General features: G+C 51.7%; 1 protein-coding gene across 1 annotated transcript in view; it reads left to right on the top strand.

The window, feature by feature from the left end:
* LOC139239474 (calpain-1 catalytic subunit-like) overlaps positions 1–18,095 on the top strand; it is a 64,496-nt gene extending 46,401 nt beyond the window's left edge. Inside the window, exons 14-21 of the mRNA XM_070868252.1 lie at positions 833–898; positions 4,559–4,616; positions 4,718–4,782; positions 5,424–5,492; positions 6,451–6,529; positions 9,964–10,080; positions 11,056–11,114; positions 17,742–18,095. Of these exons, the coding sequence (XP_070724353.1) occupies positions 833–898; positions 4,559–4,616; positions 4,718–4,782; positions 5,424–5,492; positions 6,451–6,529; positions 9,964–10,080; positions 11,056–11,114; positions 17,742–17,768 (540 nt within the window). The 3' untranslated portion in view covers positions 17,769–18,095. The remainder of the gene's footprint in view (positions 1–832; positions 899–4,558; positions 4,617–4,717; positions 4,783–5,423; positions 5,493–6,450; positions 6,530–9,963; positions 10,081–11,055; positions 11,115–17,741) is intronic.
* Positions 18,096–18,751: the final 656 nt, after the last annotated feature.

Genomic DNA, 18,751 nt, shown 5'->3' on the forward strand with positions numbered 1-18,751 from the left:
AGCTCCCTCTACACTGTCCCATCAAACACTCCCAGGGCAGGTATAGCACAGGATTAGATACAGAGTAAAGCTTCCTCTACACTGTCCCATCAAACACTCCCAGGGCAGGTACAGCACGGGGTTAGATACAGAGTAAAGCTCCGTCTACATTGTCCCATCAAACACTCCCAGGGCAGGTACAGCACGGGTTAGATACAGAGTAACACTCTCTCTACACTGTCCCATCAAACACTCCCAGGGCAGGTACAGCACGGGGTTAGATACAGAGTAAAGCTCCGTCTACATTGTCCCATCAAACACTCCCAGGGCAGGTACAGCACGGGGTTAGATACAGAGTAAAGCTCCCTCTACACTGTCCCATCAAACACTCCCAGGGCAGGTACAGCACGGGGTTAGATACAGAGTAAAGCTCCCTCTACACTGTCCCATCAAACACTCCCAGGGCAGGTATAGCACGGGGTTAGATATAGAGTAAAGCTCCCTCTACACTGTCCCATCAAACACTCCCAGGGCAGGTACAGCACGGGGTTAGATACAGAGTAAAGCTCCTTCTACACTGTCCCATCAAACACTCCCAGGGCAGGCACAGCACGGGATTAGATACAGAGTAAAGCTCCCTCTACACTGTCCCATCAAACACTCCCAGGGCAGGTACAGGGGGTTAGATACAGAGTAAAGCTCCCTCTACACTGTCTCATCAAACACTCCCAGGGCAGGTACAGGATAGATTAGAGAGAGAGAGGGAGTTGGCAATGTAGGTGTGTGTTTTACTGAGTGGGTTTAGGAAAAAATTGCGTAATTGTTTAATATTTCTTTCTTGTATCTCCCTCAGGAGGATGTACCCGAAGATGAAATTGATGAAAAATTCAAGAGCCTCTTCAAGCAGCTGGCTGGAGCAGTGAGCATGCGGGTCTGAGCGTGTGGGTCTGAGAGTGTGGGTCTGAGCGTGTGGGTCTGAGCGTGTGGGTCTGAGAGTGTGGGTCTGAGAGTGTGGGTCTGAGAGTGTGGGTCTGAGAGTGTGGGTCTGAGAGTGTGGGTCTGAGAGTGTGGGTCTGAGAGTGTGGGTCTGAGAGTGTGGGTCTGAGAGTGTGGGTCTGAGCGTGTGGGTCTGAGAGTGTGGGTCTGAGAGTGTGGGTCTGAGAGTGTGGGTCTGAGAGTGTGGGTCTGAGCGTGTGGGTCTGAGAGTGTGGGTCTGAGAGTGTGGGTCTGAGCGTGTGGGTCTGAGCGTGTGGGTCTGAGAGTGTGGGTCTGAGAGTGTGGGTCTGAGAGTGTGGGTCTGAGAGTATGGGTCTGAGAGTGTGGGTCTGAGAGTGTGGGTCTGAGAGTGTGGGTCTGAGAGTGTGGGTCTGAGAGTGTGGGTCTGAGAGTGTGGGTCTGAGCGTGTGGGTCTGAGCGTGTGGGTCTGAGCGTGTGGGTCTGAGCGTGTGGGTCTGAGCGTGTGGGTCTGAGAGTGTGGGTCTGAGCGTGTGGGTCTGAGCGTGTGGGTCTGAGAGTGTGGGTCTGAGAGTGTGGGTCTGAGAGTGTGGGTCTGAGAGTGTGGGTCTGAGAGTGTGGGTCTGAGCGTGTGGGTCTGAGCGTGTGGGTCTGAGCGTGTGGGGTGTGGTTCTGAGCGTGTGGTTCTGAGCGTGTGGGTGTGGGTCTGAGCGTGTGGGTCTGAGCGTGTGGTTCTGAGCGTGTGGTTCTGAGCGTGTGGATCTGAGCGTGTGGGTCTGAGAGTGTGGGTCTGAGCGTGTGGAGTGTGGGTCTGAGCGTGTGGGTCTGAGCGTGTGGTTCTGAGCGTGTGGGTGTGGGTCTGAGCGTGTGGGTCTGAGCGTGTGGGTCTGAGCGTGTGGTTCTGAGCGTGTGGGTCTGAGCGTGTGGGTCTGAGCGTGTGGGTCTGAGCGTGTGGTTCTGAGCGTGTGGTTCTGAGCGTGTGGGTCTGAGCGTGTGGTTCTGAGCGTGTGGGTCTGAGCGTGTGGGTCTGAGCGTGTGGGTCTGAGCGTGTGGTTCTGAGCGTGTGGGTCTGAGCGTGTGGGTGTGGGTCTGAGCGTGTGGGTCTGAGCGTGTGGGTGTGGGTCTGAGCGTGTGGTTCTGAGCGTGTGGTTCTGAGCGTGTGGGTCTGAGCGTGTGGTTCTGAGCGTGTGGGTCTGAGCGTGTGGGTCTGAGCGTGTGGGTCTGAGCGTGTGGTTCTGAGCGTGTGGGTCTGAGCGTGTGGGTGTGGGTCTGAGCGTGTGGGTCTGAGCGTGTGGGTGTGGGTCTGAGCGTGTGGGTCTGAGCGTGTGGTTCTGAGCGTGTGGGTGTGGGTCTGAGCGTGTGGGTCTGAGCGTGTGGGTCTGAGCGTGTGGTTCTGAGCGTGTGGGTGTGGGTCTGAGCGTGTGGGTCTGAGCGTGTGGGTCTGAGCGTGTGGGTGTGGGTCTGAGCGTGTGGGTCTGAGCGTGTGGTTCTGAGCGTGTGGGTGTGGTTCTGAGCGTGTGGTTCTGAGCGTGTGGTTCTGAGCGTGTGGGTCTGAGCGTGTGGGTGTGGGTCTGAGCGTGTGGTTCTGAGCGTGTGGGTCTGAGTGTGTGGGTGTGGGTCTGAGCGTGTGGTTCTGAGCGTGTGGGTGTGGGTCTGAGCGTGTGGGTCTGAGCGTGTGGTTCTGAGCGTGTGGTTCTGAGCGTGTGGTTCTGAGCGTGTGGTTCTGAGCGTGTGGGTGTGGGTCTGAGCGTGTGGTTCTGAGCGTGTGGTTCTGAGCGTGTGGTTCTGAGCGTGTGGGTGTGGGTCTGAGCGTGTGGATCTGAGCGTGTGGGGTGTGGGTGTGTGGGTGTGGGTCTGAGCGTGTGGGTCTGAGCGTGTGGGTCTGAGCGTGTGGGTCTTGTGGGTCTGAGCGTGTGGTTCTGAGCGTGTGGGTCTTGTGGGTCTGAGCGTGTGGTTCTGAGCGTGTGGGGTGTGGGTGTGTGGGTCTGAGCGTGTGAGTCTTGTGGGTCTGAGCGTGTGGTTCTGAGCGTGTGGGGTGTGGGTGTGTGGGTGTGGGTCTGAGCGTGTGGGTCTTGTGGGTCTGAGCGTGTGGGTCTGAGCGTGTGGGGTGTGGGTGTGTGGGTGTGGGTCTGAGCGTGTGGGTCTGAGCGTGTGGGTCTTGTGGGTCTGAGCGTGTGGTTCTGAGCGTGTGGGGTGTGGGTGTGTGGGTGTGGGTCTGAGCGTGTGGTTCTGAGCGTGTGGTTCTGAGCGTGTGGGGTGTGGGTGTGTGGGTGTGGGTCTGAGCGTGTGGTTCTGAGCGTGTGGTTCTGAGCGTGTGGGGTGTGGGTGTGTGGGTGTGGGTCTGAGCGTGTGGTTCTGAGCGTGTGGTTCTGAGCGTGTGATTCTGAGCGTGTGGGTCTGAGCGTGTGGTTCTGAGCGTGTGGTTCTGAGCGTGTGGTTCTGAGCGTGTGGGGTGTGGGTGTGTGGGTGTGGGTCTGAGCGTGTGGTTCTGAGCGTGTGGTTCTGAGCGTGTGGTTCTGAGCGTGTGGTTCTGAGCGTGTGGGTCTGAGCGTGTGGGTCTGAGCGTGTGGTTCTGAGCGTGTGGTTCTGAGCGTGTGGGTCTGAGCGTGTGGTTCTGAGCGTGTGGTTCTGAGCGTGTGGGTCTGAGCGTGTGGTTCTGAGCGTGTGGGTCTGAGCGTGTGGGTGTGGGTCTGAGTGTGTGGTTCTGAGCGTGTGGGTCTGAGCGTGTGGTTCTGAGCGTGTGGGTCTGAGCGTGTGGTTCTGAGCGTGTGGTTCTGAGCGTGTGGGTCTGAGCGTGTGGTTCTGAGCGTGTGGGTGTGAGTCTGAGTGTGTGTGTCCGAGCGTGTGGATCAGAGTTTGTGACCCCCTGTGAGCTGCCTGGTTTGAAACAAACCTACCTCTCTGAGAGAGGTCCTTCTCCTGAGGAATCTCACACCATTGTGACAGAGAGGCGTTAGCACTGACTGGTTCGCAGCAGCTGTGGGACCCAGTTGCCCGCTGGTACTGGTACTGCTACTGCCGTGAGGACCCATGCATCAGCTGTGCTGTCTGCAGCTGGATGCAGCGGTCGGATTCTGAATTTTATTTCCTCCCTTCTTGTTTAGAAGTGTCGACTCTTGCTGGTGTGTACAACAGCAACCATTTTCATTTATATAGCGCCTTTAACATAGTAAAGCATCCCAAGGGCGTAATCGACAAAAATTGTCACCAAGCCACATAAAGAGACATTAAGGCAGGTGACCAAAAGCTTGGTCAAAGAGGGAGGTTTTAAGGCGCGTCTTAAAGGAGCAGAGAGAGAGAGAGGCGGAGAGGTTTAGGAGGGAGTTCCAGAGGTTGGGGTCCAGGCAGCTGAAGACACGGCCACCAATAGTGGAGCAATGGAAATCGGGGGATGCTCAAGAGGCCAGAATTGGAGGAGCGCAGAGATCTCGGAGGGTTGTGGGGATGGAGGAGTTTACAGAGATAGGGAGGGGTCGCACACCATATTGATGCTTGTTCCTTGTCGCAGTGAAAAAGACCCATTTCCCTGGGTTTATCAGCAATTAAGGTGACTGGATATTCAGGGTGCCTAAAGCTCTCCCTAACCAAATGATGAGATGTACATTTTTTTTGGGTCTTTCCGCAGAACATGCAGATCACGGTGAAGGAGCTTCAAACAATTCTTAACCGAGTAGTGGGCAAACGTAAGCATCACGCCCACTTCTGTCGCCCGCAGTCACTTTCGGAGCCAACGTTCAGGTGCCACTCACCCATAACCAACCGCTCTGTTGTGTCTTGTTTCTAGACAAAGATCTGAAGACAGATGGGTTCAGTATGGAGTCCTGTCGCTGCATGGTCAACCTCATGGACGTATCCTCATAAAGAACGCCTCATGTAACACAAGTTACACGTTGCGGGTCTGCAATAGATATTCCCTTGGGTTCAGTGTCACACATGTAAATAAAGAGAAACTGTTTTCAATGGCTGAAGGGTCGGTAACCAGAGGGCACAGATTTAAGATGATTGGCAAAAGGCGACATGAGGAAAAACTATATTATGCAGCAAGTGGTTAGGATTTGGAATGCGTTGCCTGAGAGGGTGGTGGAGGCAGACTCAATAGTCGTCTTCAAAAGGGTTAGTTGGATAAATACTTGGAGAAAAAAGTGCAGGGATATGGGAACGAGCCGGGGTGGGGGGGGGGGGGGGGGAGGGAAGTGAGACTAACTGGAACGCTCTTCGAATGAGCTGGCGCAGATTCGATGGGCTGAATGGCCTCCTTCTATGCTGTATTGTTCTCTGATTCTATGCAAGCGAGCATCTGAGGGTGGGTGAAGTGGCCTCCAGGTGTGGGAGCTGGAGGTCGGATGTGTACAGTTGTGAGGCCTGGGATTGAGAAACTGCACATTGTCAATTCAGAAGTGCAAGGACTGGGGAGCAGGTGGCATCATTTGGTCCATATTGGACATCCAAATAATCCTACAGTTTTCCTTAAATGTTGTTGCTGTAAACAGCGAGATGGAGACGCAAAGCTCGGTCTTAAGGAGTTCAACGTGCTGTGGAATAAGATACGCAAGTGGCTGGTAAGAGTTTATTTTCAGCACTTTTCCCGAAATTCCCCCCTCCCCTCTTGAGGGTGCTGACTCTTGCTGGGGTGCAAGTCACCATTGGTGGCCGTGCCTTCATCTGCTGGGGCCCTAAGCTCTGGAACTCCCTTCTTCATCCTTTGAGACTCTCCTTAAAACCTACTTCTTTGACCAAGCTTTTGGTCACCTGTCCTAATATCTCCTTATGTGGCTCGGTGTCCAATTTCTGTCTGATAACATCTTGGGATAGTTGTCTTTTGGATGAGACGTTAAACTGAGGCCCCATCTGCCCTCTCAGGGGGACGAGAAAGATCACAGGGCCACTATTCGAAGAAGTTCTCCCTGATGTCCTGGCACTATTTTGAAGAAGAGCAGGGGGAAGTTCTCCCCGGTGTCCTGGGACCAATATTTATCCCTCAACCAACCTCACTAAAACAGATGATCTGATCATGATCACATTGCTGTTTGTGGGAGCTTGCTGTGCGCAAATTGGCTGCCGCGTTTCCCACATTACAACAGTGACTACACTTCAAAAGGTACTTCACTGGCTGTAAAGTGCTTTGGGACAGCCTGAGGTTGCAAAAGACGCTATATAAATGCAAATCTTTCTTTTACTACGTTAACGGCACTGCATAGATGCAGGTTGTAGTTCCTCCAAGCGCCCTCTGGTATCTCGTCCAAAGGGCCCCTCTTCATACGTGAGCCCAGCCTGTCTTCACCCAGCATCTACACAGTGCATTCTCCAGTAGGGGGGTTAGTGGATGGTGAACAGGAGTAGGAATAATGGGCGATAGTTTCCCCTTCCTTATCCCCAGGTCTGAGCTGACGTGATCAACACAGACCTGGGGATCGAACCTGTAATCCAGTCCCGCACAAGTGGTGCACTTGCCCACTAAGCCATCGGTCGCGGAGGGGAACGTTGATAATAAACGGAGATTTGGCTATTTTTCCGCAGGGAGTTTTCAGACAGTTCGATTTAGATAAATCTGGAACGATGAATGCCTACGAGATGAGACTGGCCTTGGAGTCTGCAGGTACTGCTCCGCACACAGATTCGCACTGTCAATGTTGCAGCATGATCTTTTACAGGTTGCCTTTCGAAGGAAGGCCTTGATTTTTTTCCATTCATTCTTGAGAAGGTGGTGGTGGGCAATTAGGGACGGGCAATAAATGCCGTGAACTGCGAACGGTTTGATGCGACTGAACGTCTTGCAAGACCGCTTAGTTTAGAGTCAATCACTTTGGTGGAGGACTGGAGTCACCTATAGGCCCAGACCAGGTAAGGACAGCAGGTTTCCTTCCTGACGGGACATCAGTGAACATCAGTTGGGTTTTTACTCAAATTCTCAAACTGATACTGTGGGATTTGAACTTACATTCTCTGGAATATTAGTCCAGGGCAATTACCTGTAGTAGTAATATAACCACTACACTACCATAGCCTGCAGGCCTGTAACACCATATTCAGTAACTCACTGAGTCTCCTTTTTAAAATCACCTTCTCCAAACTCCTTTCTGAAAGTGCAGACATCTGTTAGGATACAACAGAGGTCCTGGGGAACCCTGGAGTTGTACTCGGCTCATGACTGTCTGACTGGAGCTACTAGCATAAGATGAGGTAAGGAGTGGTGAGAGATTGCAGAGCGACGTGATCGGGGCCCAGGAGAGGCGTGAGTTCGGGGACCCAGCAGAGGCGAGGGGCCCAGGGGCAGCACGGGCCCAGCCCACACTGTGCGATATGTGCGCGCACTAGGCCCGTGCAGCAGAGCTGGTCTCCAGTCGTCCTGGTTAACCCTTGCTACTGGACCAAGACCCAAGATCTGTCAAGCCCGTGTGGTAGCATGGTCGCCAGCATTGAAGTACTGACCACACTCGACCAGCTCCGCTGGGCAGGGTCACATTGTCCGCATGCCTGATACGAGACTCCCAAAGCAAGCGCTCTACTCGGAACTCCTTCACGGCAAACGAGCCAAAGGCGGGCAGAGGAAACGTTACAAGGGACACCCTCAAAGCCTCCCTGATAAAGTGCAACATCCCCACCGACACCTGGGAGTCCCTGGCCAAAGACCGCCCTAAATGGAGGAAGAGCATCCGGGAGGGTGCTGAGCACCTCGAGTCTCGTCGCCGAGTGCGTGCAGAAACCAAGCGCAGGCAGCGGAAGGAGCGTGCGGCAAACCAGTCCCACCCACCCCTTCCCTCAACGACTATCTGTCTTACCTGTGACAGGGACTGTGGTTCCTGTATTGGACTGTTCAGCCGCCTGAGGACTCATGTTAAGAGTGGAAGCAAGTCTTCCTCGATTCCGAGGGACTGCCGATGATGATGATGAATCACTTCCAGCCACAAAACCCCCCGACATTTCTGTGCTCCTCTAATTCTGCCCTCTTAAGCATCCCTGATTATAAGAAGAACATAAGAAATCAGAGCAGGAGTAGGCCATACAGCCCATCGAGCTTGCTCTGCCATTTAATACGATCATGGCTGCCCGCTCCCCATAACCCCTTAATCCCTTATCGGTTAAGAAACTGTCTATCTCTGTCTTAAACTTATTCAATGTCCCAGCTTCCACAGCTCTCTGAGGCAGCGAATTCCACAGATTTACAACCCTCTGAAGAAGAAATTCCTCCTCCGTTTTAAATGGGCAGTCCCTTATTCTAAGATTATGCCCCCTAGTTCTAGTCTCCCCCATCAGTGGAAACATTCTCTCTGCATCCATCTTGTCAAGCCCCCCTCATAATCTTATACATTTCGATAAGATCACCTCTCATTCTTCTGAATTCCAATAATCGCTCCACCATCGGTGGCCGTGCCTTCTGTTGCCTGGGCCCCAAGCTCTGGAAATCCTTGCCTAGACTTCTCCGCCTCTCTTTCCTCCTTCAAGACACTCCTTTTTAACCTACCACTTTGACCAAGCTGCTGGTCACCTGCCCTAATTTCTCCTTATGTGTCTCGGTGTCAAATTTTTAAGATCTCTTAATACTCCTGTGAAGCGCCGTGGGACGTTTCACTCCGTTAAAGGCACTATATAAATACAAGTTGTTGTTGAAATGTTAACATCTACCTGTTCAATGGACGTTAAAAATGCCGCAGTACGATTAGAAGAGCAAGGACGTTCTCCCGGTGTCCTGGCCAACATTCCTCTCTCAACCAACACCACCAAATAAAACAGATCGTTCACCTCATTTGTTGCTTGCAGGATCTTGCTGTGTGCAAGATGGCTGTACAACAGTGACTGCACTTCACAGCAATGTGTAGTATGTGAGGTGCTTTGAGACGTCGCTGAGGGATGTGAGAAGGTGCTATATAAATGCAGATTCTTTCTTGTATATCTGGTGGCTGTTGCATCCAGGGTTCAAAATCTAGCAATTCAGCCCAGAACCGTCCTAACATAAGAAATAGGAGCAGGAGTAGGCCATATGGCCCCTCGAGCCTGCTCCGCCATTTATGGCTGTTATGTTTAGAATAACTCCACAAGACTGAGTACTGTATGCTTAAACTGATGTGATCTTAGTCTCTTTAATAAAACTCCAGAGTGCCAAAGCAGCATGGCAGACAGCCTTTTGTACTCGCATGAGATGTGCAGGTGACCCTTGGACCTCCAACAGGTACGCCCTCTGGTGGCAAGTCTTACACAGTCATAATGTTTATATGCATATAATGGCTGATCCAACCATGGACTCAGGTCCACTTCCCCGCCCGCTCCCCTTATTCCCTTATCAGTTAAGAAACTGTCTATCTCTGTCTTAAATTTATTCAATGTCCCGGGTTCCACAGCTCTCTGGGGCAGCGAATTCCACAGATTTACAACCCTCAGAGAGAAAAAATTTCTCCTCATCTCAGTTTTAAATGGGTGGCCCCTTATTCTAAGACCATGCCCCCTAGTTCTAGTCTCCCCCATCAGTGGAAACATCCTCTCTGCATCCACCTTGTCGAGCCCCCTCATAATCTTACACGTTTCGATAAGATCACCTCTCATTCTTCTGAATTCCAATGAGTAGAGGCCCAACCTACTCAACCTATCTTCATACGTCAACCCTCTCATCCCCGGAATCAACCGAGTGAACCTTCTCTGAACTGCGCCTTTTATTGTTTAATGAAGCGGAATTGTGTGGAAAGCTTTGGGATGCCTTTCGGAGACATGATAAGGTGCCATGTAATTGGACGTTCTTAATGAGCACAGGCTAGTTTTCATAGTGATCGCGATGAGGCTGCGGGCCAGATGTAGGGCCCGGCCAGACAGGAGCTTGACCTCAATTGGCCTGCGGGCCTACTCGCCGAGGCTCCACGCCGGGACTGCAGCCTCGAGGAATTCAAACTTTCATCTTCCATACCAGGACATTTGGTTGAGGAACAGCAGGGTCCCACTTGACTCGGTATCCTGTTTTGTGTTTACTGTGTGTGTGTGTGTGTGTGTGCATGTCTCACCGGTTTCATTTGATTGTTTTCTCTCTCTCTCTCTCTCTCTCAGGGTTTAAACTAAACAACCACATGCACAATCTGCTCATCACGCGATACTCGGAGCCGGACCTCGCCATCACCTTCGATAACTTTATCTGCTGTCTAATCCGTTTGGAGAGCATGTATAGTGAGTCCCGCATCGGCACTGCTTTATTGTTGTGTTTCACAAGTTCTGACTCTCTCTCCCCCCCGCCCCCCCGGCCACTGTTCCCGTGATGCGGCCTCCTCTGGTACCTTGCCCACGTACCATTCTGTGAGCCGAATAGCGAGTATGGCTGGTCCATTTGAGAATCCAATCCAATTCAATTCCACGGTTCACAGCATGAGTCAATGGATGGAATTCAGGAGCGGGATACCCCGGCTGATTTCATTCCCCTCCACCGAGGCTCAGTTGGTAACACCCTTCCCTCTGAGTCAGAAGGTTGTGGGTACAAGTCCCACTCCAGGGACTCGAGCACATAAATCTAGGCTGACACGCCAGTGCTGTACTGTCGGAGGTGCCGTCTTTTGGATGAGACGTTAAACCGAGGCCCCATCTGCTCTCTCAGATGGATGTAAAATCTCCCGTGCCACTATTGGAAGAAGAATTCTCCCCGGTGTCCTGGGGCCAATATTTATCCCTCAACCAACCTCACTAAAACAGACGATCTGGCCATTATCACATTGCTGTTTGTGGGAACTTGCAGTGTGCAAATTGGCGTTTCCTACATTACACCAGTGACTATACTTCAACAAGTGCTTCATTGGCTGTATAGTACTTTGGGATGTCGGTGTTCGTGGAAGGCGTTGCAGAAATGCAAGTATTTTTTTTCCACAGCCCAATAACACTGAAGCCCGTTCTTATCCCCTACCTTGCCTGAGGTCAGCTAACACAGCATAGACTTGGGTCTTGCTGGCCTGTGTGTATTTACCCATTGATGGGGAGCTATGGCTTTCATGTGGAGGGTTTGCTCAAGAACCATTCTCAGGAACACTTTGCTCCTTGCTTTCTAAAAAGACGGGGAGGTGTGTGTGTGTCTCACAGTCTGCTGACAACTAGGTCCTAAATCTTGGGGTTTATAATTTGAGCAATTTCAGTTAACGAGCTACTTTCTCGCTACAGGATCCTTCTTAATGCTGGATACAGACCGGGACGGTGTTGTGACCTTTGATGTGTTTCAGGTGAGCGTTGATAGTCTCCCTAATCTCTCCCTATAATCACTGTCTATGTAATCTCTCTCTCTCTAATACAGCTCCCACCACTTAAAATGGTCATGTTTAAAACGGACAGTCGCTTATATCAGCCAGAAAGCGCTAACCATTATCCATTTGCATTAACGTCAATTGCTGGTTATGGAATCTTACGTGTTCCCATTTATCTCGAGCAGAAACTGAAATGCTGTTTCTTTCTTGCTGGTCTAAATGTATTTTTTTATTCAATCCGATACCCTCCAAGAAAAGCAAAATGCAATCATTTCACCAATTCAGTGTTAATGTTTGATAGACGTTCTAAGAACATAAGAAATAGGAGCAGGAGTGGGCCCTACGGCCCCTCGAGCCTGTTCCGCCATTCAGTGAGTTCACGGCTGATCATCGACCTCAACTCCACTTTCCCGCCCGATCCCCATATCCCTTGATTCCCCTAGACTCCAAGAATCTATCTATCTCAGCCTTGAATATATTCAGAGACTCAGCCTCCACAGCCCTCTGAGGCAGAGAATTCCAAAGATTCACCACCCTCGGAGTGAAGAAATTCCTCCTCATCTCAGTCCTCAATGGCCGACCCCTTATCCTGAGACTGTGTGCCCCCTGGTTCTTGGCACTCCAGCCCGGGGGAAACAACCTCTCAGCATCTACCTTGTCAATCCCCTTCAGAATCTTGTATGTTTCAATGAGATCGCCTCTCGTTTTTCTAAATTCCAGAGAGTATCGGCCCATTCTACACAATCTCTCCTCATAGGAAAACCCTCTCATCCCAGGAATCAGTCTGGTGAACCTTTGTTGCACCGTCTCCAAGGCAAGTACATCCTTCCTTAGATACGGAGACCAAAACTGTGCACAGTACTCCAGGTGTGGTCTCACCAGGGCCCTGTACAGTTGTAGCAAGACTTCCTTACTCTTATACTCCAACCCCCTTGCAATAAAGGCCAACATACCATTTGCGTTCCTTATTGCTTGTTGTACCTGCGTGCTCGCTTTCTGTGTTTCTTGCACAAGGGACACCCAAATCTCTCCGAACACCAACATTTAAACTGTTCTCACCATTTAAAAAATATTGTTTTTCTATTCTTACTACCAAAGTGAATAACCTCACATTTCCCCACATTATACTCCAGGTGCCACCTTACTGCCCACTCTCTTAGTCTATCTATATCCCTTTGCAGACGTTTTGGGGCCGAAATTCACATCTGCAAGAGAGCTGGCACACCTCCCGACTTTTTGGGGCCACCACTGCCGAAATATTTTCAGCCGGCCCCCGATCAAAATTCACCCAAAAAAATGGGTCCCTGCGCTAATGAGCGGCTGAAAACTCGGTACCTCCTTTCTAAACCTGAGCCTTCGCAGGCATTGCTCATCACTGAGCTCCAGGAAGGAGAAGTGACGTCTGTAGACCCTTTGACGGTAGGGCCTCCATCCCCCATCATCATCATGGGCGGTCCCTCGAATGAGGATGACTTGCTGCCACATGAGTTCACGGATGTTTCAATGAAGGGCCCGATGTTCGAGTTCTGAACTCCAGTTGAGGGGGTGGAAGATGCCTGTGGGTGGATTTTTTTAACGTGGGGTGACCGTTGCACAATCAGCCACCACACGGGCTTGACAGAGCGAGGTCTTGGTCCAGAGGCAAGGGTTAACCAGGATGCCTGGAGACCAGCTCTGCTGCACGGAGCTAGTGTGCACACACACATATCGCACAGTGTGGGCTGGGCCCGTGCTGCCCCTGGGCCCTCGGCTCTTCTGGGCCCCCGTACCCTCATTCGCCGCACCTCCGCCACGATCTCTCGCCGCTCCTCCGCCGCAAACGTTCGCCAAACCTCAGTCACGATCACCCACCAAATCTCAGCCACGATCCCTCACCGCTCCTCCGCCTCGATCACTCGTTGCAAGTCCGCCACGACCTTCCCGCTCCTCTGCCGTACCAGGGCCCCGCCGATGCTCCTGCACACGCTCCAAACGGCCACCTGGGTCCTGGTGACCTCACCCCGTCGCCCACCTCGAAGCCGCCGCACATTTGTGTCAGCTCGCGCTGGGAAGCTGCAGTGGCATGCTCCTTCCCCCCCGCCCCCCCGGTCTGTGCTGGCTACCTCCCATGGCAGCTGGATGATCGCCTTCTCCCTCTTCCTCCTCATGTTCGGGAGCCTCCGCAGGCTGTTGCTGGCAAGGCTCCTGGCCCAGAATGTGGTGTGGGGGGGGGTCAGCGTACCTGACCCTACTCCTCATGCCATCGCCCTCCTGGCCACCCTCGCTACGTGGAGGCCTGCGCGCATCTGCAGGCCCTTCTGGATGTGCTGCAGCCATGGCTGCTGCCTCCCTTTGCCCGCTGCCTCTCTGCACGTTGCTGACGGGCGACGCCTTGTCCTGCGTCTGACAAGGTGTACAAGGCGTTCCCCTGCCAACACTGATCCCATTGTGTGTGAAGGTTGCATCCTGACACGCAGGCCTCTGTGGAGCACAGTATGAGGCCTACAGGCCTCCACTGAGCAACCAGAGCTGAAAGTCCTGAAAACTCTCGCCAAACTGATAAACATGACTCCGCAGCTTACCCAAATGCACGAAAGTACCAGCAAAAGTTTGCACCAAAAACACCCCCGATCGCGGGAATCCTCCATTCTCCTCCTCCAGCGGTGTCGAGTAGCACGGCAAAGTGTACAGACCCAAAAAGCTGGCGGGGGGGCACTGTCAAAGAAAAACCTCACCTTTTACAGGTGAAATTGGGTGGCGTGGCCACGAAGCAGCGGTGCCCCCTGATGATGCCCCCACGGCAGCAAGCCCCTTACCACGGTGGAAGTCGGAAGTCCTCACCACTGAAAAAAACCCCACGCTGAATATGCGTCGCGGGGGGGTGGGGGGCAATGGATCGGAACATGGCGGCCAGTCAATTTTGCAGAATGGCCGCCGAAAACCCTCAGTCACGGTCCTTCCCCGGACCCTGAATTTCAGCCCTTTTGTGTTCTCCTCACAGCTTACTGTCCCACCTAGCTTTGTATCGGCAGCAAACTTGGCTACATTATACTCGGTCCCTTCATCTAGGTCATTAATATAGATGGTAAATAGCTGAGGCCCCAGCACTGATTCTTGTGGCACCCACTAGATACAGCCTGCCAACCTGAAAAAGACCCGTTTATCCCTACTCTCTGTTTCCTGTCCATTAACCAATCCACAATCCATGCTTAATACATTACTTCTAATACTATGAGCCCTATTTTTGTGTTCTGACTTTTCATGAGTTGTCACTGCCCGAAGGACATTAAAGCCTGGAGCTAGGTATAATCATAGCCGCCGGAGCTTTCTACTCTGACTTGCAAGTCACTGTGAGTGCCTGTAGCAGATGGCATCATGAAAGAAACGGTTGATTTACCATTGTGCAAATTATGCCGGCATGAATTTGCACAGTTGGATGTGCGGTGGCAGTTCTCGATAAAGTACTTGCTGATCCCTAAAGGATGGGGTCTGTCCCAGGAATAAGGATTGGGGGAAATTCACAGACTTGCCTTGCCTATAAAGTTTGTTTAATGAGTCGCTCTCCAGACCCGACAATCTGGGAGCAATTTAGATGAGTTGCTGAGGGGGAGATCTCATTGAGCCGTATAAAATTATGAGGGGCCTAGATATAATGGATAGAAAGGACCTATTTCCCTTAGCAGAGGGGCCAACAGCCAGAGGGCATAAATTTAGAGTAGTTGGTAGAAGGTTTAGAGGGGATTTGAGGGGAAATTTCTTCACAAACACACAGGATTGTGGGGGTCTGGAACTCACTGCCTGAAAGGGTGGTAGAGGCAGAAACCCTTACCACATTTAAAAAGTACTTGGATGTGCACCTGAAGTACTGTAACCTGCAGGGTTACGGACGGTAGAACTGGAAAGTGGGAATAGGCCGGATAGCCTCTTGTTGGCCGGCATGGACACTATGGGCCAAAATGGCCTCCTTCTGTGCTGTAAACTTCTATGATTCTATGATTCTAAGAATCAACTCTTTCAACATCCCACTGTGCAAATTATATCTGGCATAATTTGCACAATGCTAAATCAACTGTTTCTTTTATTATGTCATCTGTTGCAAGCACTTTACAGTGCTTGTGTGTACAAAGCAGAAACCTCTGCCAGCTATGACTACACCTAGTTGTCGGCTTAAATGTCCTTCAGACAATAACGTCTTATGCAAACCAGTGCTCATCTGCCATAACGTCTGTCAAACGTAAACACTGAACTGGTGAAAGAATTCCTTTTTGCTTTTCTCGGATTTAATTATGTCGTCGCAGGCAAACCCAGTCTTGTCTTCTTCTGACATCCAGAGGCAAGCACTTTGCACCAGACATCATTGGATAGAAGTAATCCAACTTAGATTTTTTTCTCCCTCTTCCCGAACTCAGAGGCTAATTGTAGCCCAGCTAACTGATTAGTGAATTGAACCTGGGGCCTTCCAGTATGGCCGCACATTTCCCAACTCAGCCTCCATCTGTCATGGCTCAGTAGGTCACAAGCTCGCCTCTGACTCAGTAGGTCATGGATTCAAGTCCCACCCCAGAGACTTGAGCACCAAACAGTGACCGACAGTTTCAGTGCAGTGCTGAGGGAGCGCCGCACTGTTGGAGGGGCAGTACTGAGGGAGCGCCGCACTGTCGCAGGGGCAGTACTGAGGGAGCGCCGCACTGTTGGAGGGGCAGTACTGAAGGAGTGCCGCACTGTCGGAGGGGCAGTACTGAGGGAGCGCCGCACTGTCGGAGGGGCAGGACTGAGGGAGCGCCGCACTGTCGGAGGGGCAGTACTGAGGGAGCGCCGCACTGTCGGAGGGGCAGTACTGAAGGAGCGCTTCACTGTCGGAGGGGCAATACTGAGGGAGCGCCGCACTGTCGCAGGGGCAGTGCTGAGGGAGCGGCACACTGTCGGAGGGGCAGTACTGAGGGAGCGGCGCACTGTCGGAGGGGCAGTACTGAGGGAGCGCCACACAATAGGGGGGGCGGTACTGAGGGAGCGCCGTACTGTCAGAAGGACGGTACTAAGGGAACGTGCACTGTAGGAGGGACAGTACTGAGGGACTGTTGGACGGGCAGTACTGAGGGAGCGTCGCACTGACGTAAAAGATCCCATGGCCGCTATTGGAAGAAGAGCAGGGGAGTTTTCCCTGGTGTCCTGAGGCCAATATTTATCCTTCAACCAACAGCTATAAAAACATGATCTGGTCATTATCACATTGTTGTTTGTGGGAGCTTGCTGTGCATAATTTTCTGCCGCATTTGCATAAAAACATAGAAAATAGGTGCAGGAGTAGGCCATTCGGCCCTTCGAGCCTGCACCGCCATTCAATGAGTTCATGGCTGAACATGCAACTTCAGTACCCCATTCCAGCTTTCTCGCTGTACCCCTTGATCCCCCGAGTAGTAAGGACTTCATCTAACTCCTTTTTGAATATATTTAGTGAATTGGCCTCAATTACTTTCTGTGGTAGAGAATTCCACAGGTTCACCACTCTCTGGGTGAAGAAGTTTCTCCTCATCTCGGTCCTAAATGGCTTACCCCTTATCCTAGACTGTGACCCCTGGTTCTGGACTTCCCCAACATCGGGAACATTCTTCCTGTATCTAACCTGTCTAAACCCGTCAGAATTTTAAACGTTTCTATGAGATCCCCTCTCATTCTTCTGAACTCCAGTGAATACAAGCCCAGTTGATCCAGTCTTTCTTGATAGGTCAGTCCCGCCATCCCTGGAATCAGTCTGGTGAACCTTCGCTGCACTCTCTCAATAGCAAGAATGTCCTTCCTCAAGTTAGGAGACCAAAACTGTACACAATACTCCAGGTGTGGCCTCACCAAGGCCCTGTACAACTGTAATAACACCTCCCTGAACCTATCCAAGTCACTCTGCAGCCTCATAGCATCCTCCTCGCAGCTCACACTGCCACCCAACTTTGTGTCATCCGCAAATTTGGAGATACTACATTTAATCCCCTCGTCTAAATCATTAATATACAGTGTAAACAGCTGGGGCCCCAGCACAGAACCTTGCGGTACCCCACTAGTCACTGCCTGCCATTCTGAAAAGTCCCCATTTACTCCTACTCTTTGCTTCCTGTCTGCCAACCAGTTCTCAATCCACGTCAGCACACTATCCCCAATCCCATGTGCTTTAACTTTGCACATTAATCTCTTGTGTGGGACCTTGTCGAAAGCCTTCTGAAAGTCCAAATACACCACATCAACTGGTTCTCCCTTGTCCACTCTACCGGAAACATCCTCAAAAAATTCCAGAAGATTTGTCAAGCATGATTTCCCTTTCACAAATCCATGCTGACTTGGACCTATCATGTCACCTCTTTCCAAATGCGCTGCGATGACATCCTTAATAATTGATTCCATCATTTTACCCACTACCGATGTCGGGCTGACCGGTCTATACATTGCACCAGTGACCACACTTCGAAAACGACTTCATTGACTGTAAAGTGTTTTGCGATGCCCTGAGGTGGTGAAAGGTACCAATGCAAGTCTTCCTTTGTGTGGAGCAGACCGCTGCTGCTGATTGCTGTAACATGTAAAACTGTCCATCCCCTGTTCGTGAACTCTAACCTTGTTTTCCTGTTGTTCCCACAGTGGCTCACAATGACCATGTTTGCTTGAATGACATGACGTGCCATGCCCCAGCTCTTGCTGACACTTCCTCTGCCCGCTTTCCACGTCCAAGTGCCTTTGCTGTTCAGACGACGGACACATATCCACTTCTCTTGCGGGCGGTAGCCTTACGCAACCGTAACAGACCTCCTCCCACCAACCTTCCCGCCAATGCCACCTACCTAGAGCTGTTTTATGTTGGATTCGGTGACATCGCATGCCGGCTGAGCTGTGTTTGAGGACGCTGTTTTAAGATTATGTATGTGTTTTTTTTTATTATTTCTGAAGGGCTGCCAAACTTTTTAATGGGAAATAAAAAAAAACATAATCAAAAAAGGTTGAAATGCTTGTAGTGTTCTTTGGCGTCAGTGACCTCTAACCTGTCTCCTTGTGCCCAACACCCTCTGCATTTCGCAAAGGATTCCCTTAAATTTTACGTAACAATGTAGCAAGCTGCGTGGGGAGAAGGAATCTGGGCAGGAAGTAGGGGAAGATGATGGGGTCAGTCACGAAGGGATGAAGAGGCTTTCGAACATGGGGAGACATGTAGCAAGGTGGAAGGGATTTAGGGAAGCTGCACGAGGCTACGGTGTGTCAAGGTGTGACTGATGGCGGGCGGGAGGGAATGTGCAGACTGAGCTGTTCCCCCACAGGGTGAGGTGGATCCTTCTCTCTGTTCCCCCACAGGGTGAGGTGGATCCTTCTCTCTGTTCCCGCACAGGGTGAGGTGGATCCTTCTCTCTGTTCCCCCACAGGGTGAGGTAGATCCCTGTTCCCCCACAGGGTGAGGTGGATCCTTCTCTCTGTTCCCGCACAGGGTGAGGTGGATCCTTCTCTCTGTTCCCCCACAGGGTGAGGTAGATCCCTGTTCCCCCACAGGGTGAGGTGGATCCTTCTCTCTGTTCCCCCACAGGGTGAGGTGGATCCTTCTCTCTGTTCCCCCACAGGGTGAGGTGGATCCTTCTCTCTGTTCCCCCACAGGGTGAGGTGGA

This window comes from Pristiophorus japonicus, chromosome 27, assembly GCF_044704955.1.
Source record: "Pristiophorus japonicus isolate sPriJap1 chromosome 27, sPriJap1.hap1, whole genome shotgun sequence".
Lineage (NCBI taxonomy): Eukaryota > Metazoa > Chordata > Chondrichthyes > Pristiophoridae > Pristiophorus > Pristiophorus japonicus.